The sequence below is a fragment of the Cardiocondyla obscurior genome, linkage group LG07 (genome assembly GCF_019399895.1).
Source record: "Cardiocondyla obscurior isolate alpha-2009 linkage group LG07, Cobs3.1, whole genome shotgun sequence".
Taxonomy (NCBI): domain Eukaryota; kingdom Metazoa; phylum Arthropoda; class Insecta; order Hymenoptera; family Formicidae; genus Cardiocondyla; species Cardiocondyla obscurior.
Genome location: NC_091870.1, coordinates 4,041,255 through 4,061,220, shown reverse-complemented (window position 1 = coordinate 4,061,220; position 19,966 = coordinate 4,041,255). Strand labels below are relative to the sequence as shown.

The 19,966-nt window shown below is 37.1% G+C and overlaps 1 protein-coding gene across 1 annotated transcript; it reads left to right on the top strand.

Annotated features, from left to right (window-relative positions):
* The first annotated feature begins 2,801 nt into the window (after positions 1-2,801).
* On the top strand, positions 2,802-4,466 carry LOC139104041 (protein FAM200A-like). The gene is made up of 3 exons (XM_070659257.1): positions 2,802-3,403; positions 3,463-3,470; positions 3,679-4,466. The coding sequence occupies exons 1-3, from the start codon at positions 2,802-2,804 to the stop codon at positions 4,464-4,466; spliced, it is 1,398 nt and encodes a 465-aa protein (XP_070515358.1).
* Positions 4,467-19,966: the final 15,500 nt, after the last annotated feature.

The window sequence follows — 19,966 nt, the reverse complement described above, 5'->3', positions numbered from 1 at the left end:
CAGTGTCAATGTGGATGGCTCTCCTGGATTAACCTATGACTTTTTGCGCTTCGGATTGTCATAATAAATCCACGTTTCGTCGTTAGTCACAATACGCCACAGGAAGCGCTTTTTTTTTTTGCTTGACAAGCAATAAAACCGCGATGTTGAAACGGTTCGAAATAGCATTTTCCGACAATTCGTGTGGTAACCACTTTCCTTCCTTTTGAATTTTTCCCATTGCATGCAAACGTCTCGAAACTGTTGATTAATCAACTGCTAAACTGTCTGAAAGTTCTTTGAGAGTTTGAGCTGGGTTTTCGTTCAATAATTCTTGCAATTTGTCGTCTTCGAATTTTTTTGGTCCTCTAGGCCGTTCTTTGTCATTGATATCAGAATTTTTACGTTTAAATCATTGAAACCAAAACCGATAATTAGGATATGACGGAGCAGCATCACCATAAGTTTTTAAAAGTGTTTAATGAGCTTCGGCAGCGAATTTCTTCATGTCGAACAATGAAAGTAATGCATGTCGAAAATGCAATTTTAAGCGTTCCATTATTAGCGTTTTAATGCACTGAATAACTCAATAATAATAGAAAACTGTTGCTTTGTGTAGACAGATGTTGTAACTTTCGAATTCAAAAGATAGGTTAAATGGTTTGCATAAAAACTTTGAATTTTCACCTATAGATGTCGATGATCAAAATACATGTGTGGGGATGATCACTGGCCTGGTGAAACATCCACCTGTAACCGGCGGCGAAGGAGTAGCAATAAATTTACTATTTAAAATACTCTTTAGTTACTTTATTGGGCCTGGTCTCAGATCCTACCTTGACCGCGCCACTATGCCGACTCTCCGACCCGAGAGCAGTGATGGGAATTCTAGCTTAGAACACCAATGGTGTTCTCGGAGTGGGGATACACTCACAGCCTCGGCCGCCTGTCGGTGAGCGCCGCCGCGCTCGTCTCGGTTCGGCTCGGTTCGGCTTATAGAAGAGGACAGATATACTATGTTCCGTCCTCTTTCCGCCGCGGCGAGGCAGCTACAACTCGTAGCTTATGCCGACTTCGCTGAGTCCGAACGCTGTTCGAAGCAAGGTTGCTTACAATGGTAGCGCACATCGCACGTGATGGCGTGATGCGGCCCGCGTGTATCGCGGTTCACTAAAATGCAATGTTTTTTTTTTTCAGTCTAGGTTATTCATATAATATAGTGGTCTTCCACACGACCCAAGAGGTGCCACTAACAGTGCGTTAGGTTTTTTAATGTGGACCTTCGCCGGTAGCCATATTGTACCACATTTATAAATAATGTATATATATATATATTTAAATTAAAAATAAAAACAAATAATAATTTTTAATTTTTTTTTATTTTTTCAATTATAATACATTAAAAAAAATTGTACTGCTGACCGGCCACCGCCTCGTTGCTCTCCTCGATATCCTTGATACCCACGGCCTCTTCCACCGCGACCACGGCCTCTTCCACCGCGACCACGGCCTCGCGATCTTCCGGCCTCGTATCCTCTTCGTTTTTTGTCTACAAAGTATAAATATAAAATTAGCACTCAATATGTGTATATAAATATAAATATTTAATATAAATATAAATACTTTGATTTATTAGCTGCTGCTGCGGCTGCTGCTGCAAATACAGCACAGCAGCCATTTTCTCCTCCAGAACCTCTAGACGTTCTAGTCCGTTCATTTCTTTTAAAAAATAAAAATTGTTATTAATTTTACAGTTGTAAGTTTTTACAAAAGAATAAAAATGTACAAAAATATATTATACTTACGAGGTGAATCGTTACTCGACATCTTCCTCTGCCTTCTGAAAGTCTTATGAACATATCCACGGAAACGCGTATAGCGCGAATTTGTTATGTTTATTTAGCATCGAGCGCTTCGGGACGCGAACGATAAATATTAAACCACAAACATTATAAATAGTAAGACATTCGTATATATTCTAAAACAGTATATGTTGGCAATTTGCTCACAACTGTTAGTTAAATTTGTCAGTAGTTTGTTATAATAGTTCTCTATTTTTCGTGAGAAGATATTATTACGAAAAGCTGCAACGGACCGTGAGTCTTTAAAATTTATTTATTTTATTATATATATATATATATATATATATATATATATATATATATACACACAACATACATATATATATAATATAATTTATTATTAAAATGTGTAAACCATTGCAAAAGAAACTTAAGCGAAGCTTTGTTGAAGCTTGGCTTTCCGATGATAGATATAAGAGTTGGATACGGAAAGTTCCGTTAGATGATTCTTCATTTCATTGCATTGTTTGTAATAAAAATTTCTCTTGCAATATACGCATTTCTCAACATGCGGATTCTGCGTATCATAAAGAAAAAATAAGTAAAATCGATGAAACAAATGATCACGCGCGCGAGCCAAATATTAAAAATAGTTCAATACAAACATTCCGAAAACAATGGTTAGATATCGAGATATTTAAACCATGGTTGTGCGAAGCATTACATGATAAAAAGTTATGTTTTTGTTCATTTTGCAACACATACATAACGGCTAAATTGTCAAATATTTATTCTCATGCAGAATCCGCAGTACATATAAAAATTGCTAATACCAAAATAACAGAAAATATTAATATATCTGATGAACATGAATCTCTTGTGTCGTTTGATGATAGAAAAAAGGCTGCAGAAATTCGATTTTCTGCATTAATCGCTGAAAAAAATATTTCATTTGAAACGGCACAAGATATTCTAACATTATTTCAACAAATAGGAAAAGATTCAAAAATATTACAAAGCATGACTATGAATCGAAAAAAATGTCAAAAAATTGTGACAAATCTTTTATGTCCGATTGAAACTCATCGTGTAGTCGACATTATACAAAATAATAAATTCTCAATTTTTATTGATGAAACATCAAACATTTCAAATCAGAAATGGATGACGTTTCTTGTGCGATATGTTAATCTTGAAACGTTAGATACTTGCTCGCAATTAGTAAAATTAATAGATATTGATGCAAAAAGTAGCAGCGCGGATAAATTATTCGATGCATTTATAAAAGAAATGTGGAAATTGCAAATTCCATTTCCAAATATAATTGCAATGTCATGCGACAATGCATCTGTTATGGTGGGCAAATATTCCTCATTTAAAACAAAACTTAAAAATTTTTGTAAAAATTTATTAACACTTTCATGCCCTTGCCATTCCGCAGCTTTAGTTGCACATAGTGCATGTAATAAAATTCCAGAATATTGCGAGGAATTTGTAAAAAAAGTAGCAACTTTTATCAACAGTAGTCCAAAACGTTCGGCTATTTTTGAAAAATTTGCTATAAGTTTTCAGGAAACAAATCGCAAAATTTTAAAGTTGTCTGATACACGATGGCTTTCTCGGTATTTAAGTATTGAAAGACTTATTGAGTATTGGGATACTCTTTTTCTATTTTTTACAGAAATAGTAGTAAGTGAAAAATCCAAATCCGGAGAATATTTACTTTCTGCAATGCAAAAACCTGAATTAAAAGCATATTTATTATTTTTAAAATATATTTTATATTATTTCAATTCTTTTAATCTTTTTTTTCAAAGCCTGGAAACAAGAATACAACTATTGAACAAAAAATCATTTGAATTTTTACATATTATTTGTAAAAACTTCTTGAAACCAGAGCTTTTAAGCAGGTTAAAAGAAATTGAAATGCCAGAATTTGATAATAATGAAAATCAAATATCTGTAAATAAAATATATGTAGGAGATGAATGCGAAAAATATTTAAATAATTTAATTACTGAAGGACGTGCAGACATTGTTGCAAACATTCGACAAGATTGTTTGCAATTTTACGTAACTGCTGCACAAGATATTTGCAAAAGGCTACCAATACATGATGCCTTTTTATCAAAATTAAAAGTTTTTGAATGTAATATAGCTTTATGCCATAGTGATAGAGAAACTTCATTCAATGACGTTTCTTATATTGCTAACACTTTTGGTGGATTTGATATAGAAAATTTAAAAAAAGAGTGGTTTGCATTACAGAAAGATTTTAATGAATTAGAGAAAAATTTATTTGCAACATTAGATTTTGATGACTTGTGGAAAAAAATTTTACACCGTCGTCAATATCCTAATTTAAAATCTCTTTTAAATGCTGTTAGATCATTACCAAACTCAAATGCTGATTCCGAAAGAATCTTTTCCTTTTTGCCAGATTTAAAAACTAAAAAGCGAAACAAACTTGCGCCTGCAAGTATAAACGCTTTATGTGTGCTTAAGTCAGCATTAAAAGCGAGAAGGAAAACCGCATTAAATATTGAAGTAAATGAAAAGCATTTCTCTTTAATGTCAACAGATAAATTATATGCAACATATTGTAATAAACGAAAAAGTCAATTAATGCTACATGCTGCAAATGATGATGAAATTGCTGGTCCCTCCTCGTCTAATGTGCAATAAATATTTACATTAGAAATATTAATAATTAATAGAGCAATATTCAGTCTGTCGGACACTATGTGTGTTGGACAGTTTAAATATTCAGTCTGTCGGATACTTTTTGTGTTGGACAGTTTAAATATTCAGTCTGTCGAATACTTTTTGTGTTGGACAGTTTAAATATTCAGTCTGTCGGATACTTTTTGTGTTGGACAGTTTAAATATTCAGTCTGTCGGATACTTTTTGTGTTGGACAGTTAAATATTTAGTCTGTCGGACATTTTGATTGTTGGACAGTTTATAAATTAAAAAAACTATATATATATATATATATATATATATATATATATATATATATATTATTATATATATACAGGGTGTCCCATACCTCATGACCCACCCGGGAGACATAGGTAGTTCTAATTATTTTGAACAAGAAAGTCCTATACCGTTTTTTAATTTGGGCGTTTATTTGCGAGAAATCCACGTTTATATCCGACCGAGAGCGAGACGATGCGACAACGCGCGAGCGAGCGGTGCGGCGATACACGAGGCGTGGTTAAAGACATCACGCGAGCGAGACGATGCGACGACGCGCGAGTAACACGATGCAACGACGTGCGACCGAGACGATGCGACGACGCACGAGTGACACGATGCGACCGAGACGATGCGACGACGCGCGAGTGACACGATGCGACCGAAACGATACGACGACGTGCGTCCGAGACGATGCGACAACGCGCGAGTGACACGATGCGACGACGTGCGAGCGATGTAATACAACGACGCGCGAACGAATTCATGTATAATTTTCGCGACACAATTAGTCTACCGTTTCCACACCATCTTGTGCGGTGAGGTAGGTAGATCGGTGCGTTTTTTTTAAAGTGGTGTCCCCAGGAGGCCTAATCCACTTGGCGGAAAGCTCAACGTAACAATTGCTCGAAGTGCCATCCTTGTGCTTGTAGGCAAAGTTCGACCCTTCGAACAATTTGTCGTGTTGCTCTTTCCGCCATATCAGGCGTGATTGTATTAAAGGCCGCTATAATTTCATCGCGAACCTCTTCTACTGCGTGATCACGCATGTGCTCAACTGAAGCTTTAATATGGCCCCATACAAAGTAGTCCAGCACATTCAAATCCGGGGAACGTGCTGGCCAGGCGATGGGGCCACCGCGACTCATCCATCGATCCGCGAAATTATCATTTAAAACGGCCCGCGCGCGATACGAAAAATGTGCTGGGGCACCATCCTGTTGATAAATTAGTTCCTGCCTTATTAGAAGATGTTCTGCTTCGAATAAGGCAGGAACTAATTTATCAACAGGATGGTGCCCCAGCACATTTTTCGTATCGCGCGCGGGCCGTTTTAAATGATAATTTCGCGGATCGATGGATGAGTCGCGGTGGCCCCATCGCCTGGCCAGCACGTTCCCCGAATTTGAATGTGCTGGACTACTTTGTATGGGGCCATATTAAAGCTTCAGTTGAGCACATGCGTGATCACGCAGTAGAAGAGGTTCGCGATGAAATTATAGCGGCCTTTAATACAATCACGCCTGATATGGCGGAAAGAGCAACACGACAAATTGTTCGAAGGGTTGAACTTTGCCTACAAGCACAAGGAGGGCACTTCGAGCAATTGTTACGTTGAGCTTTCCGCCAAGTGGATTAGGCCTCCTGGGGACACCACTTTAAAAAAAACGCACCGATCTACCTACCTCACCGCACAAGGTGGTGTGGAAACGGTAGACTAATTGTGTCGCAAAAATTATACATGAATTCGTTCGCGCGTCGTTGTATTACATCGCTCGCACGTCGTCGCATCGTGTCACTCGCGTTGTCGCATCGTCTCGACGCACGTCGTCGTATCGTTTCGGTCGCATCGTGTCACTCGCGCGTCGTCGCATCGTCTCGGTCGCATCGTGTCACTCGCGCGTCGTCGCATCGTCTCGGTCGCACGTCGCATCGTGTTACTCGCGTCATGTCTATCATCCGCACCGCTCGCTCGCGCGTTGTCGCATCGTCTCGCTCTCGGTCGGATATAATAAATTTAAAACGTGGATTTCTCGCAAATAAACGCCCAAATTAAAAAACGGTATAGGACTTTCTTGTTCAAAATAATTAGAACTACCTATGTCTCCCGGGTGGGTCATAAGGTATGGGACACCCTGTATATATATATATATATATTATTATATATATATTATATATATATATATTATTTATAAATGTGGTACAATGTGGCTACCGGCGAAAATCCACATTAAAAAACCTAACGCACTGTTAGTGGCACCTCTTGGGTCGGGTGGAAGACCACTATATTATATGAATAACCTAGACTGAAAAAAAAACATTGCATTTTGGTGAACCGCGATACACGCGGGCCGCATCACGCCATCACGTGCGATGTGCGCTACCACCATTGTAAGCAGCCTTGCTTCAAACAGCGTTCGGACTCAGCGAAGTCGGCATAAGCTACGAGTTGTAGCTGTTTCGCCGCGGCGGAAAGAGGACGGAACATAGTATATCTGTCCTCTTCTATAAGCCGAACCGAGCCGAACCGAGACGAGCGCGGCGGCGCTCACCGACAGACGGCCGAGGCTGTGAGTGTATCCCCACTCCGAGAACATCATTGGTGTTCTAAGCTAGAATTCCCATCACTGCCCGAGAGTTCCGTTCGGCTAGCAGACGTTACAATTCAAGATGAAATCGTGCTGCCCTCGCGCGTTCACTTACGTGAACTAAGCAGGGTTGCCACTTCTTTGGTTCTAACTCGCAGGCGGCCAACTGAACCTAGTAGCCTTTTTTTTTTTGTTTTTGAGTGGGGGGAAAATGCATTACGCACACCAGTAGGCCGGTCCCAACTGGCCGTGCCGGGCTCACCGCTATTGGCATACCGGCTAAAAACCCCGCCACGTGCAGGACATTCACAGGGACATAACATAGATATAGATGAACACCAAAAACAAACATTTAGTTATACTGCCCAAATCTAAGAGTCCCATTACATGGTTTGTAAAACTTCTATCCGGAGAATAAGCAATAAAGGGGGAATTATTCCACCCTGTGAATTAACCAGGATCTTGTCAGAGTATAGGGTATACAGCTACGGCAAATTGTAAAATACCATCAATAATCGAGATATACAATAAAATTAAAATAAAATTAAACATATAAATAAATAAATATTGACTGATCCAGGTTCTGGAGATTATAAAGAGCTCCAGAAACCTAATCATCATGTTAGGGGTAAGGTAAAGAGAAAACTACGGTGGCTTAAGGCCTTTTTCTTTAATGACATTCGAACAAAATTTTTCGAAGACCCCCCAACTCTTTTTATCTTCGATAATCCTGCCAATGATGTGGGAGAGATTGGACCCCGCGCCAAAAGTTTCAATTAAGAATATCCTTTGATCATTTCATGCACTACAATATAAAAACGTGTGTTCAACTGAATCGGTAAGGTCGGTATTACAATACCTGCAGTTTAATGACTCTATTTTCTGAATTCTATAGAGAAATGGAGAAAATTCCCCATGAGCTGTCAAGAATTGAGTAATATAATAACTTAACTCGCCATGTTGTCTATCTAACCAGTCATAGAAATGGGGGAGGACAACCTTAAGAGTCCATATTGCAACATTTTTGGACTGACTAATGAAATCTAACCAACGACTTCTGAGATGATCCCGTTCTTCATTCTTAATTATTTTAGTCACAAGGGTCAATTGCTCCCGGTCAAGACCCCTATCTTTACATTCTTTAATTCTTATAAATATGTTTCTCCGCGACCCAGCCAGTATATCGATGGGTGGAGTAGACGCCAGTAAGGTGCAGGCGAGAAAAGATACCGTATGATATGCAAAAATCAACTTGTTACAAAATTTCCTTTGAACTTTCCTTAAACTTCGCACGATAGAGTTCTGCATTCTCTCTCGCCTGAACCAAACCGGCGAACCATATAAAATTATAGAAATAATAATATAATAATATAACAAACGCTTTTTGTATGAAGGCCCATTTAAATTAGGAATAATCCTGATCAACGCAGTAGATGTTTTTTCAGTTTTATCACAAATATATTTCGTATGATCATAAAAGTTTAACTTGTTGTCCAGGATTATGCCCAAATACTTCATATTTTCTTTAAAATTAATTTTAACATTACAAATTTTGATACGTTTGTTAATAAAAGGTTTTGCACGGCTGGGTCGAAACAATACAATCTCGGTCTTTTCCGGAGCAACCGACAATCCTAATCCAAGTATTTTTTGTACCACACTGCCGACCTGATGCTGCGCTCTAGCAATGGCAATACGCGGTGTCGGGTCATTAGCCAAAATGAGCGTATCGTCCGCATATCTGATAATACGACAGTTAAGATTTAGACTTGTAGTTAATACGTTATTGTATGTGATATTCTATAACAGTGGGCCCAAAATTGAGCCCTGCGGAACGCCAGCACTTATTTTACGGACAACACGCCCATCTATCTTATTTGCATAAACAATGGTACGACAGTGTAAATAATCGTCAATAATACGCCGCAAGTAATCGGGTAATCTAATATGTACAAGTGCATTCCTGATGCAGCTCCAAGGGATACTATTAAAGGCGTTCTTTATATCCAGACTTACACCGACAGTATATCTGCGTTTGCAGTTAGAATCTTCGATCAAGCCAACAACGTGCTCTAAAGCATCACAGGTTGATAACCTCGGATGAAATCCGTATTGATTCCCAGACAGCTGTGCTTCCGAAGTGTCATTCAGGTAATAATTAATTCGATGATTAATTATTCTTTCTAAAATTTTTCCAATTTTATTTAAAAGACAAATTGGTCTGGCTTTGGGGTTATTAACATCAAGGACAGCTGTCTTGGGAATAAGGACCAGTCTAGCTCACTTTCAATCAACAGGGAAGACGCCTTCTCTCAGACACTTATTATACAATAAGACAACCCGCTGTATGAAGGAGTGCGACATTGCTTTTCAAATTAGTGCACTAATGCCATCAGGACCAGAAGCCGCACTATTATTCCCTCACCCGATGGCACTAATCACCTCATCGAATTCAATTTCATGGAAATCCTCACATTGATAATTTTTCCAGATTACCAAAGGGTCATGTGCATCGCCAGTAAGAAATAAATCAGAAATTAGCTCATCCATAGATGCAGCTGGAAGGAGCTCAGCCATTGTGACAACAGTCCTCTTTAATTTATTAACAACTATGTTATACGACAGTCTCCAGGGATCGTCATTGATCTTTTTAATCAGTTCCTTCCAACAGGTACGTTTAGGCTTTTTAATTAATCTCCTGTATTCGTTACGACTATCTTTATATAAGTTCTTAGCTCTAACTTTCTCTGTTTTACTAACACTTTTGTTTTTATTTATTTTAGTAATGACCCACCAAAGACGAGTGCATCTGAACCTTGCGGATTCTATTTCGGAGTTCCACCAATACATTTGGCGATCCTTATAGCCAGGGTAAAAAGATCGTTCCATAGCTGCGGAACAAGCGTCATATAATATGTCGGAAATTCTCCTAGACATGTCTTCCGCTTTCAGATCGTTATTGACTGGGAGCCATTCTACAATTTCGTTAAAAAGCTCTATATTTAGTTTATTATATTTCCACCGTTTATAATTATACTTATTTTTATTAATTTTAAATTTCTTTTTAAGGTGGAACTTCCAAGAAATCCAATGATGGTTTGAAAGATTAACATCCGTATCACGAACACGCCATTCATTGATATGATTATAAATATCATCAGTGCAGAGAGTTAAATCAATAATGGATGATCCCTTGGAACGAATACACGTAGGTGAGGCATTATTAAGGATAAGAATATTAGAATTAGCAATATATTCACAAAGCCGAGCACCCCTCCAATTGGTACGTGAATCAAACCAGAGTGACGACCTCGCGTTAAAGTCGCCAGCGATTATTGCACTTCTCCCAGAGCTGAGCTGTAAGACGCATTCTATATCTAATATAAGTCTATCAAAATCGTTTCTAAGACAATTAGACGATATATAAATAGATATTAATGTAATTTCGTCGATTCTATCCGCGATAATTCCGTCACTTTTCAGAATAACTGTTGGTGCCGACCTAATTAATGTCTGATCGACATAAATAGCTGCAAGTTCGTCGCTATTATAAAACCCTTCAGGCATATTAATGTTTAATGGAGACTCTGAAATAAAAGCAACATGATAAGGGTTTTCTCTAATGTATTGTGTAAGTATGTCATATACATACCTGGATCGGTTTAGATTTGCTTGCAGCATATTTAAAAAAAATAATTTGTTTGTTTTCTTATATTCTGGCATAACTATGATCAGTGGCAGCATATTTTGAAATTGTTATTGTGTTATTAGGCCCAGGATTGTTGGCGGCATAACAATAAAAGGAGCCGATTCTGTGGTTGTTGAGCATATTTATATCTTCGCATATCATGCATTTGTTTTTAGCCTTGCAGTCTTTAGAAAGATGGCCTGAATTTCCGCATTTAAAACAATGTTTAGACCTTTCATAATTATTTTTACAGCTTGTAGCTGCATGACCAAAATGCCAGCATTTAAAACACTGGATACGTCTGGATTTAGATTGGTCCACCCTGGCAAGGGACCAACCAAGGCGGATTTTGCCCAAATTAGCAATTCTATCAATAAACACTAGAGGCCCGCGGATCCAAGCCATATTCATGCCATTGCGCATTAAATTAATGTCACTAACTTGAAAGTCCGAAATCCTGGCATCTACAGCAGTGGCAATCGTACCAGCTATCTCCTCCTTGGTGACTGACTCATCAAAGTTACAAATTCTGGCTTCACCAAGAGCAATCGGCCGGGTTATATGTACATTATCACTGAACATTTCCTCCAATTTCTTCTTCAATTTATCCGCCTGCTCAAAGGAACTGGCGCCAGGAAGCTCAATCATTAAGGCTCCATTAAGAGCTCTTTTAAGCCTAGTGTTATTACCGCCGTACTCGGTAAGTTGGATCTTCTCTTTTGCGATCTTAATGATTTGCGCATATGACATATTTGTTTTTTCAGAATTCAACTGTATAGAGACTACCGTCTTTTTGGGAGCTCTTTTGATCTTTTTTTTATTTTGTTGGCGAGAAACATTATTTGTATTCCGAGCAACACGTGAATAGCTTCTGGGTAAGTTAAATTCTTTTTCCACATCTGAAAATGAGACTGCTCTTCTTTGTCCTCCCATTTTAATTGTAGAACGGATAAGTGGGAAGTTTTCTATATAGTCTGGTTGACTCTGCTTATGCTCACTAGTAACACTTTTTCCAGACTCAGATGTCGGTGTGCCGAGGTATCTAGAGCTAATTCTGGATTTCAATGAATATAACGGTTCGATCTCTTCATCAATATCGACGGTATCAGCGACGACATCATTGAGTTTCATCTTTGAAATCTTCTACGGAGTAATAAATCTTCCTGTCTCGATACTAACAATTTTTGGCTTGTTCCCTTGAAGTAAATTTAAATTCTTAGGCCTTTGAGCAATATAATTAGTTTTAATATTGGAGGGACCAGGCTGTTGTACATTAATAGATTTACTAGACAAGGTTTTGATTTGCGCCTTAAGATTGGCATTTTCCTGTATAATATACTCCATTTGTTTACTTAGTGTAGTTACTTGTTCCGTGAGTTTGTTAATATTGTTTTTGGATTCATTTAAATTAAGTTTTAGTTTTTTGTTTTCCTGACGAAAGTAAGCCGGATCATCTATGTCTGAGGCTCTTGATACTAGCGCTTCAATGACTGTTTTAACTTTTTTTAGGTTTGTCTTCATGTCGCCGGATGTTCTGCCTTGAAGATTCTTTGACTTAGCCCGGGTAAAATCAACTTCATTTATCCAGGCAATGGCCCGTTCGCCAATAATGTGAGTACTCAGATTTCGATTATCTATTATTTCCTCAATAGGAGATTAACTCTTACCTCTATTAGTATTTTTAGATTTAGTTCTAACTATTTTTTCTTTCCTAGGCTCGTCGAATGAGTCCTCGCTCAACGAGATTGCCCCGGATCTACGTTCTGTTTCATCATCTGATTGTTCTATCGTCCAGGATCTATGTGGAACCTTTTTGAAAACTTTAACTTCTTTTTTAACAGGAGAATCGTCATCGACGATGATTCTTTTACGAGGCTTCCGCTGCGGCATTGGCGTTATCTGGTAAATATTTTTGTCTTTTTCATCAATAGGATTTATAATTTCAGTATTAACTTTCATCCTCTTAACTGAACCATTCAATTTATCGGTAAACGTAGCATTTAAGTCTTCGTCCATTTCAATTTCTTCAATATCATCTATCTTTTCGATTATAGATGTCCCTTTGCATGTTGAGGAAAGCGACGTCTCAGGGAGAGGACCATCGCCACCAGATCGGCCAACAGATGCATCACCAAACGGAATGCCTGCCAGCACACCCCCCGTTTGTCCCTCGCAGACTAACGAACGCGCCATGTCGGGTACATGGTCGCGACGAATTTACGGCTCATCCGAGAAGCCGCCAAATTTATTTTCTAAATGAGACATTGTTCATTGAAAAAATCATAGTTTTTTTGTTAAAGCAGAGTACTCTCTCTGCTAGTAAACTTTTCGATGAGACCACATCGGTTGGGGAGTGATGGACTTTTCACACCACGATGTTATATTATTACAATGCCTCCAGGCTTAGCATTTATCGTAATAATATTTTATTTTGTTTCAGATATCCATTAGTAACAGCATAGTCATTAGGACATCATGCCACGGGGATTCATCCATGAAGATCAACAGACTTATGTAGAATAACAAGAATTCAATGTTGTAATTATCTCATACATAGTTAAATAATTAATATTGCTCATTATAAATCTGTATATGTTTTAAGATTATATTTCATGATAAGAGTTTTCAATTATGACGGCAGTCTTTATCTTCCGACCGCCACAGAAACACAGCCACGCCATTAACAATTGAACGAAATAATAATTTAACAGTAATATAGTAAACCCATTGATGATCAAATAATAAATTAAATAAATAAAGTAATAAATAAATAATAAATTAAATAAAACACTAAAACAATAAAATAACAGAATAATTACAATATAATGAAGTAACAATATCACAGATAAAGAATTCAATATGTACAACTAGTAATAACAATTGTAAACATTAACCATTCAACAATTATAAATAATTGATAAATAGAATTAAATAACAACCGCAAAAAGGCACATATAACAAATAAATTAAGAACAAGGGTATAATATAACAGAATTAAAATAATAAAATAAGTTAAAATAATAAATAATAAATATTCTAAAACTGTGACATTATTAAAATATTTCAATAAATAAGTAAAATAATAATGTGTAAATAAATAATAGAAGAATAAATAAATAAATTATATAAATAATAAATAACTAAATAAATAAATAAAATTATCAATATAGAATCATCAACAAGTTTAAATCATCCCCAGCTGCATCAGTTGCAAAGAGAAGAGTCACCCAGAAGTCATCAGTTTCAATCGTATATTCAAACTAAGGATTCAACAGAAATCCATAAATTATGTAACGCCCAAAGGGCTTGATTATTAATATAACAGTATAGTTTTGTCAAAGTGATCTTAACAGGAATTCAATCCCTCCGCAAAGGCTATCATTAACAATTGTACAATTATCTGAGTTCATATAGCTTATAATTATAATTCTATATGTAGTCCAATAAACTTAATAAGATTTAATCAACAAAATTCATTAATACTTTAATTTTAAGTTTTTAAAGTCTATAGCAGAATATTGAATATTTAGGGGCTTAATGAAACCATATATTTTTAATAAATAAATTAATTAAGACTGTATAACACTCATATTAAGTAACAGCTTACAATTTAACATTTTAGACAGGGGACAACAGTTAAATAAACAATGAATATAATAGTTTAAGTTTTAGTCTGAAAATAACTATGTTTATCGTTCTTATTATATATATGTATAACCATGTGCTTGTAACTCAATTATTATTATTTCAAATTAAATGAGACTTAGTAATAGGGTATGTCTCAATGTATTACAAAATACATAATCCACCACAAACCCAACAATATTAAATCTCTTATATCTCAAACAACATCCCAAATGTATTGGAATTTAACAAGCATATACATATCATTATCCCGATTGAGAATTTATAAGGAAATTAACTCAATCCATTGCTGTATAGAATTTAGTTCTTCAGAGTCATTGACAGTTAAGACTCGTAGAAATGCAACATTTATTCATAATTCTATTAACATTAATCCAGTATAGCTGAAACTCCACAGCAACATATGTTTTAACATATCTTGGTCAATAGTAATTCAAGTAAAAGCTGTTTTAATAATTACATTACAGCTTGTCTCGCAAGAGCTTTTCCAATTCATTTAGTCAAAGATTAACTTACGCGATAAATAATTAACAAATAACTTATGTAGAGTTGGCATGAGGACTTAATATTTAAATAACCATATTAATGACACAAATGGCACAACAGCTGTACTACAATAAAATATAATGCAACTGCAACGCCATTAATTAAAACGAAGACTCACATTCACTTACACATTCACACTAACCATATTTTAATTATAAAGGGATAGGAGGGTAATAGACTATTAATTATTACACAATAAGCGATTAATTCATTAAAGACTATATAAAGACTATATAAAGTGTGACACAAAACCATGTCACTGCACAGCCCGTCCACCTGATGACCATTGACTGACCACAGCAATCAGCGCCACAGTGTGCAATTGACAAATCAATGCCATTAGTTAACAAATCATTGCAGGAACTAAATCACAGCTAAAGGCCAACCCGCAAATGCTCAATAAAATAAATTATAACAATATATAAGAATCATATAAGAATCGTAACGCCCATTTATTATTGTGGCGGTGATATACACCACCACAAGCGCCCACCAAACGGCAACCCGTTCGACACATTTAATTAAAAGCTCGCCGCTTGGAGCGCGGTTCTCTCGCAAGTCAAATCATCTTAAGGATACTATATAAGGCGAAGGATCAGAACCGGTTCTCGCTTCGAGCCAAAAAGCGAATCTAGAGCACATTACTAGATAGTGCCAGACTAACTTGTATTGGGAGAAGTATTTTGAATATAATTGCGGATAACGCTCCACCCTGGTGGTTACTCCTGCAAGGGGAGGGGGGTTGACGCCGAGAGGACCAGCAGCGGAGACGTCGGCAGATCTTCCGGCTGGACCAACGAAGCGGAAGAGAACCAGGAGAGGCCGGACCCGGAGGAAGCCAATCGCTGCAGGATCTCCGGACAGCACGACCAGCCCGGAGAGGCCCAGGATACTCAAGGTGGAGATCTTCCCGCCGGGGCAACCACTGATCTTGGAGGCGCCGCGGATCGTTGGACCACCACCAGGACTGAGGCTGCCTCCGCTGGAGTTCCGGCCCTGGGCACCGTGCGCATTGCGGCTGCTACCACCTCGGTTTACCAGGCCGCCGAAAGTCGCATTGCTGCCGGGCGACGTACGGACCTATCGGCTCACCAGTCCGAGGTACCGAGTGCCTGGCACGCCGCGGCCACTACCGGTGTCCCAGGGCACCCAGACGGAGGACCTCCCCGCGACGGCCGCAGCGCCCGCTCTGAAGCAGATCAACGCGGGCACCCAAACGGATCCGTGGGTTACCTCTTCCTTCTCCGAGTCCGAGCCCATCCTTTACCCGGGAGATAAACGGTGGGGGCCGATCAGGGTCACGCTGACGGCTCCCCACATCTCCTACCAGGAGAGGCGAGTATAACCTCGCTCTCGCCTTAACCACTTTTGGAAAGCGCCTTGATGGGGTGCGATTTAAACGAATCACCAAAGATAAGACTGTATATAGTGTGTACATATTAGTGAATAAAAGACTCTAGTTTTTAAGCTCCTAGATCTAAGATTCTTTCGTTTCCTGCCGAGATGGCGCAAGCGCTACAATTATAATCTTAAGTACACTTAATAAAAGTTGAATCTTAATCCAGAATACTTTAAATTGACCAAAATATCCAAAATAACGTACAATAGCTTAGAAATTAATATACAATTAAATTAAATCTTCCAAAACCATAAAAATAAAGATTTCCGAGCACACCATAGTTCCCGCGCCTTCGAAGTACGTGGCATTCCTAACCTCGATACTTACTTTAGAAAGCAGATATATAATTGACACCTGTAAAATCTATTAAGCAAAAGCACATAGTAAATTCAATAAATATCTCATTCACACGATTCTTACATAAGTTGCAACCAGGGACATACATTAATTAACAATAAAGTTCAATACATACATTTTAACTAACAATATCAAAAATTATGTCAATCTATATTCAATCCACAGCAAGAAAGCTCCCGGAACAACAATTTTCCATGTTAAACGCTCTAGGAGTCAAAAAATCCACTTTTTTCCTAAAATTTTCCGGAGCACCAGCGCGACACGTCCGGCCGCCACGAGGCACACCGGCCGACTCAACCTAGTAGCCTAGCGGCCTAGCTCTTACACACCGATAATGCTGGTCGCGTTAATGTCTTTGGCCGAATTATGAGTCCAAGATTAATATCAAATCTTTAATGAACCTTGATTGAATTACACTTGCCGGAATAAACTTTACAAGTACTATTTGATTCACGCGTATAAAAATTAGTTCACTCAGCTAAATATATACGCCTTGCACGTGTGACGACTCTCTATACCTAGCTAAAGGTTCGTTAGCTGGAAGATATCTAAAGCGTTTTAGGGGAACATCAGTGTTTGCATGTTCTTTATGAGATGCGCGTGAGGGGAAACGGCATAGAGCGCAGAAGTGCGTGAACGCAAGACCAACGCGCAGGTCCGTACCATAGGCGCGGATCTGACACATAGGCGCAGGCCCATACATGCAAGCACCTAATACATTAACAAAATATGAATAACTGAATGTCTTTAGCTCGTTTAACAATATATCTTTTTCCAGGTTACACATGCATAATTGAGTTTATTTATTGCAAATAAAAAAAAAACTTTTTAATAGTAATTCAATATTATATTTTAAATAAATATTTAGTTAGATTAAAACTGTGAAACCAATAAATTTTGTTACACGGACATTACACACATATACATATACAAACAACAGTTTTGTTTAAGCTTGTTTTACAATACACGCAGAACGCACGACGTAATGCAAGCCGCAGCATGTTCGCAAGTGATTGCAAGGACTACGCAGACCGCAAAACGCGGACTAGCAGAAAGCTGTTCAATTTTATTTTTTCGGCTGCGACAGCCAATCTGAATATAGCACGCGTTATGTCACATATACGTTTCATTCGTTATTCGGGTGTTGTACACTACAGTCAGTCAAACAACAGATAACGTAATGAATGAACAAAATCGGAAATTATGGCTTTTGTCTTTGGGCCTAATTTTAAGTACAGCAGCAATTAAAACAAGACAATATTTATCTAAAAAAGATTGTTGAGGCAAAGGAAAACGACGATGTTAAGTGAGACCATTAAATCGTTCTCGCGATACAGACGGACATTATGCTAAATTGTTTTTACAACTAAAAGAAACTGATCATGAAAAATTTTTTTAATAAATAAGAATGCGAACAGAAACATTTGATCAGTTGCTTGATTTCATCTCACCATTTCTCGTAAAAACAAGCATTAGAAAACCTTTACCAACAGAATTGCGGTTTGCTGTAACTTTGTTGTAAGTGATGTTAAAATCTGTGATTAGTGAGATGCATAGATATAGTACATAAAAATAGATTATACATCAAAATCAAACATGTAAATCAAACATGTATTTTAGATATTTAGCACATGGTGACAGCATTAGTTCTAAATCATGAGAGTTTCGTATTGGTCGCTCCAAGGCATACAAACTTATTCCGGAAGTGTGTAGTGCTATTTGGAAAGCATTACAGCCCATTGTCTTACCACCAATGACACAACAAAAATGGTCAAATATTGCCCATGAATTTATGGAAAAATGGCAGTTTCCAAATAGTATTGGCTCTGTGGACGGAAAACATATTAAGATTAAAGCTCCATCCCGGTCAGAAACCAGTTTTTTTTGTTATAAAAAATATTTCAGTTTAGTGTTACTGGCAAATTGTGATGCCAACTATCGTTTTGTTTGGGTAGATATTGGTCAATATGGTAAATCATCTCACACAGTATTTGTTAATGCATTTAATGAATTTTGTATTTCGTAATCTGTATATTTCTTCTTTTTTGGTATGTCGGGTGTTTGCACTTTTAGGGCATTCATAGCTTTCTTCCGAATGGATGATATTGATATTTCTTCGCTTAATTCATTTTCTGTAAATAAACGCAGATTCAATCACTCTAAACACTTTTTCACTCTTATAAAATTTTTTTCACACTTTTTTTTCCAAAAATTTTTTTTTTACATTTTTTTTCTATTTTTTCACTCAAACTTTTTTTTTTAACTGTAAAGAATATAGACCTGTTAAATCAGAACACTTCTCACGAGAACTTTCCTGTAACAGAAAGTCAGAGTCCATTGTCGGAACTGTCTCCGTTATCTCAATCAATATTGATGAATCCGAGAGTAAATCTGACGTTTCACATTGCATAAAATTTGTTTTGTCGGGTTTCTTCGGGGTAATGAGCGATGAACTCTTTCGTTTTATGTTTGACATGGTCCTATGGTGCCATTTTAAAATTTAATTATAATAATTTTACGCTTTAAAATGACAAGTTAAATTATTTAAAAAAATAATATGATACAGTACGTTTTTTTTTAAACTTACTTTCTTTTTGTTATATGTTCAACTAAAAACAATAAATCATAATAGAACTCCCAAGATGAGTTAGATTGATCTACATCGTCTTTTCCATCCCCTGAACGTCCAGCAGAGCTTTTCATTCTTTTGTGTTCTTTTGCAAAAAAATCCCGTAGCGTTTTAAATTTTCGGCTAGTTTTCTCACCTCATAGAAATAATAAGACAAGTTTAAATTTCCTCTCTTTATATATAAACTTGAGAGATTAAATAGAAAATTTGTGGATTGTTAATGGAAAATAGAAAATAGAAAATAGTACGAAAATAGTACCTGTACACTAAGGAGATATGCTTTGTACAATTGATTCCCAAGTTAAAGATTTCGCATTGATATCTTTAAATAATTTATTATTTTTATTGTATAAATGGGTATTGCATTTTACACTCTCTATCAACTTTCGCAAGACAGTATCATTCCATTGAAAAGACATTTTAAACCCGGAATATAACCCGAATAAAAATCAGGTAAGAGTACGGGTGATGGCAGAGAAGGTGACGTGAGCGCTTACGTCTGTCGTAAACATAGACGTGAACTAAAGCAGAGAAAAGACGTAGTACGTATATAAATTATCTTTACTCATGGTTCATCATTTTTGTTCATGCAAAAGTATCTTCTATTAAGGAGAAGCTAAAGCCGTCGAC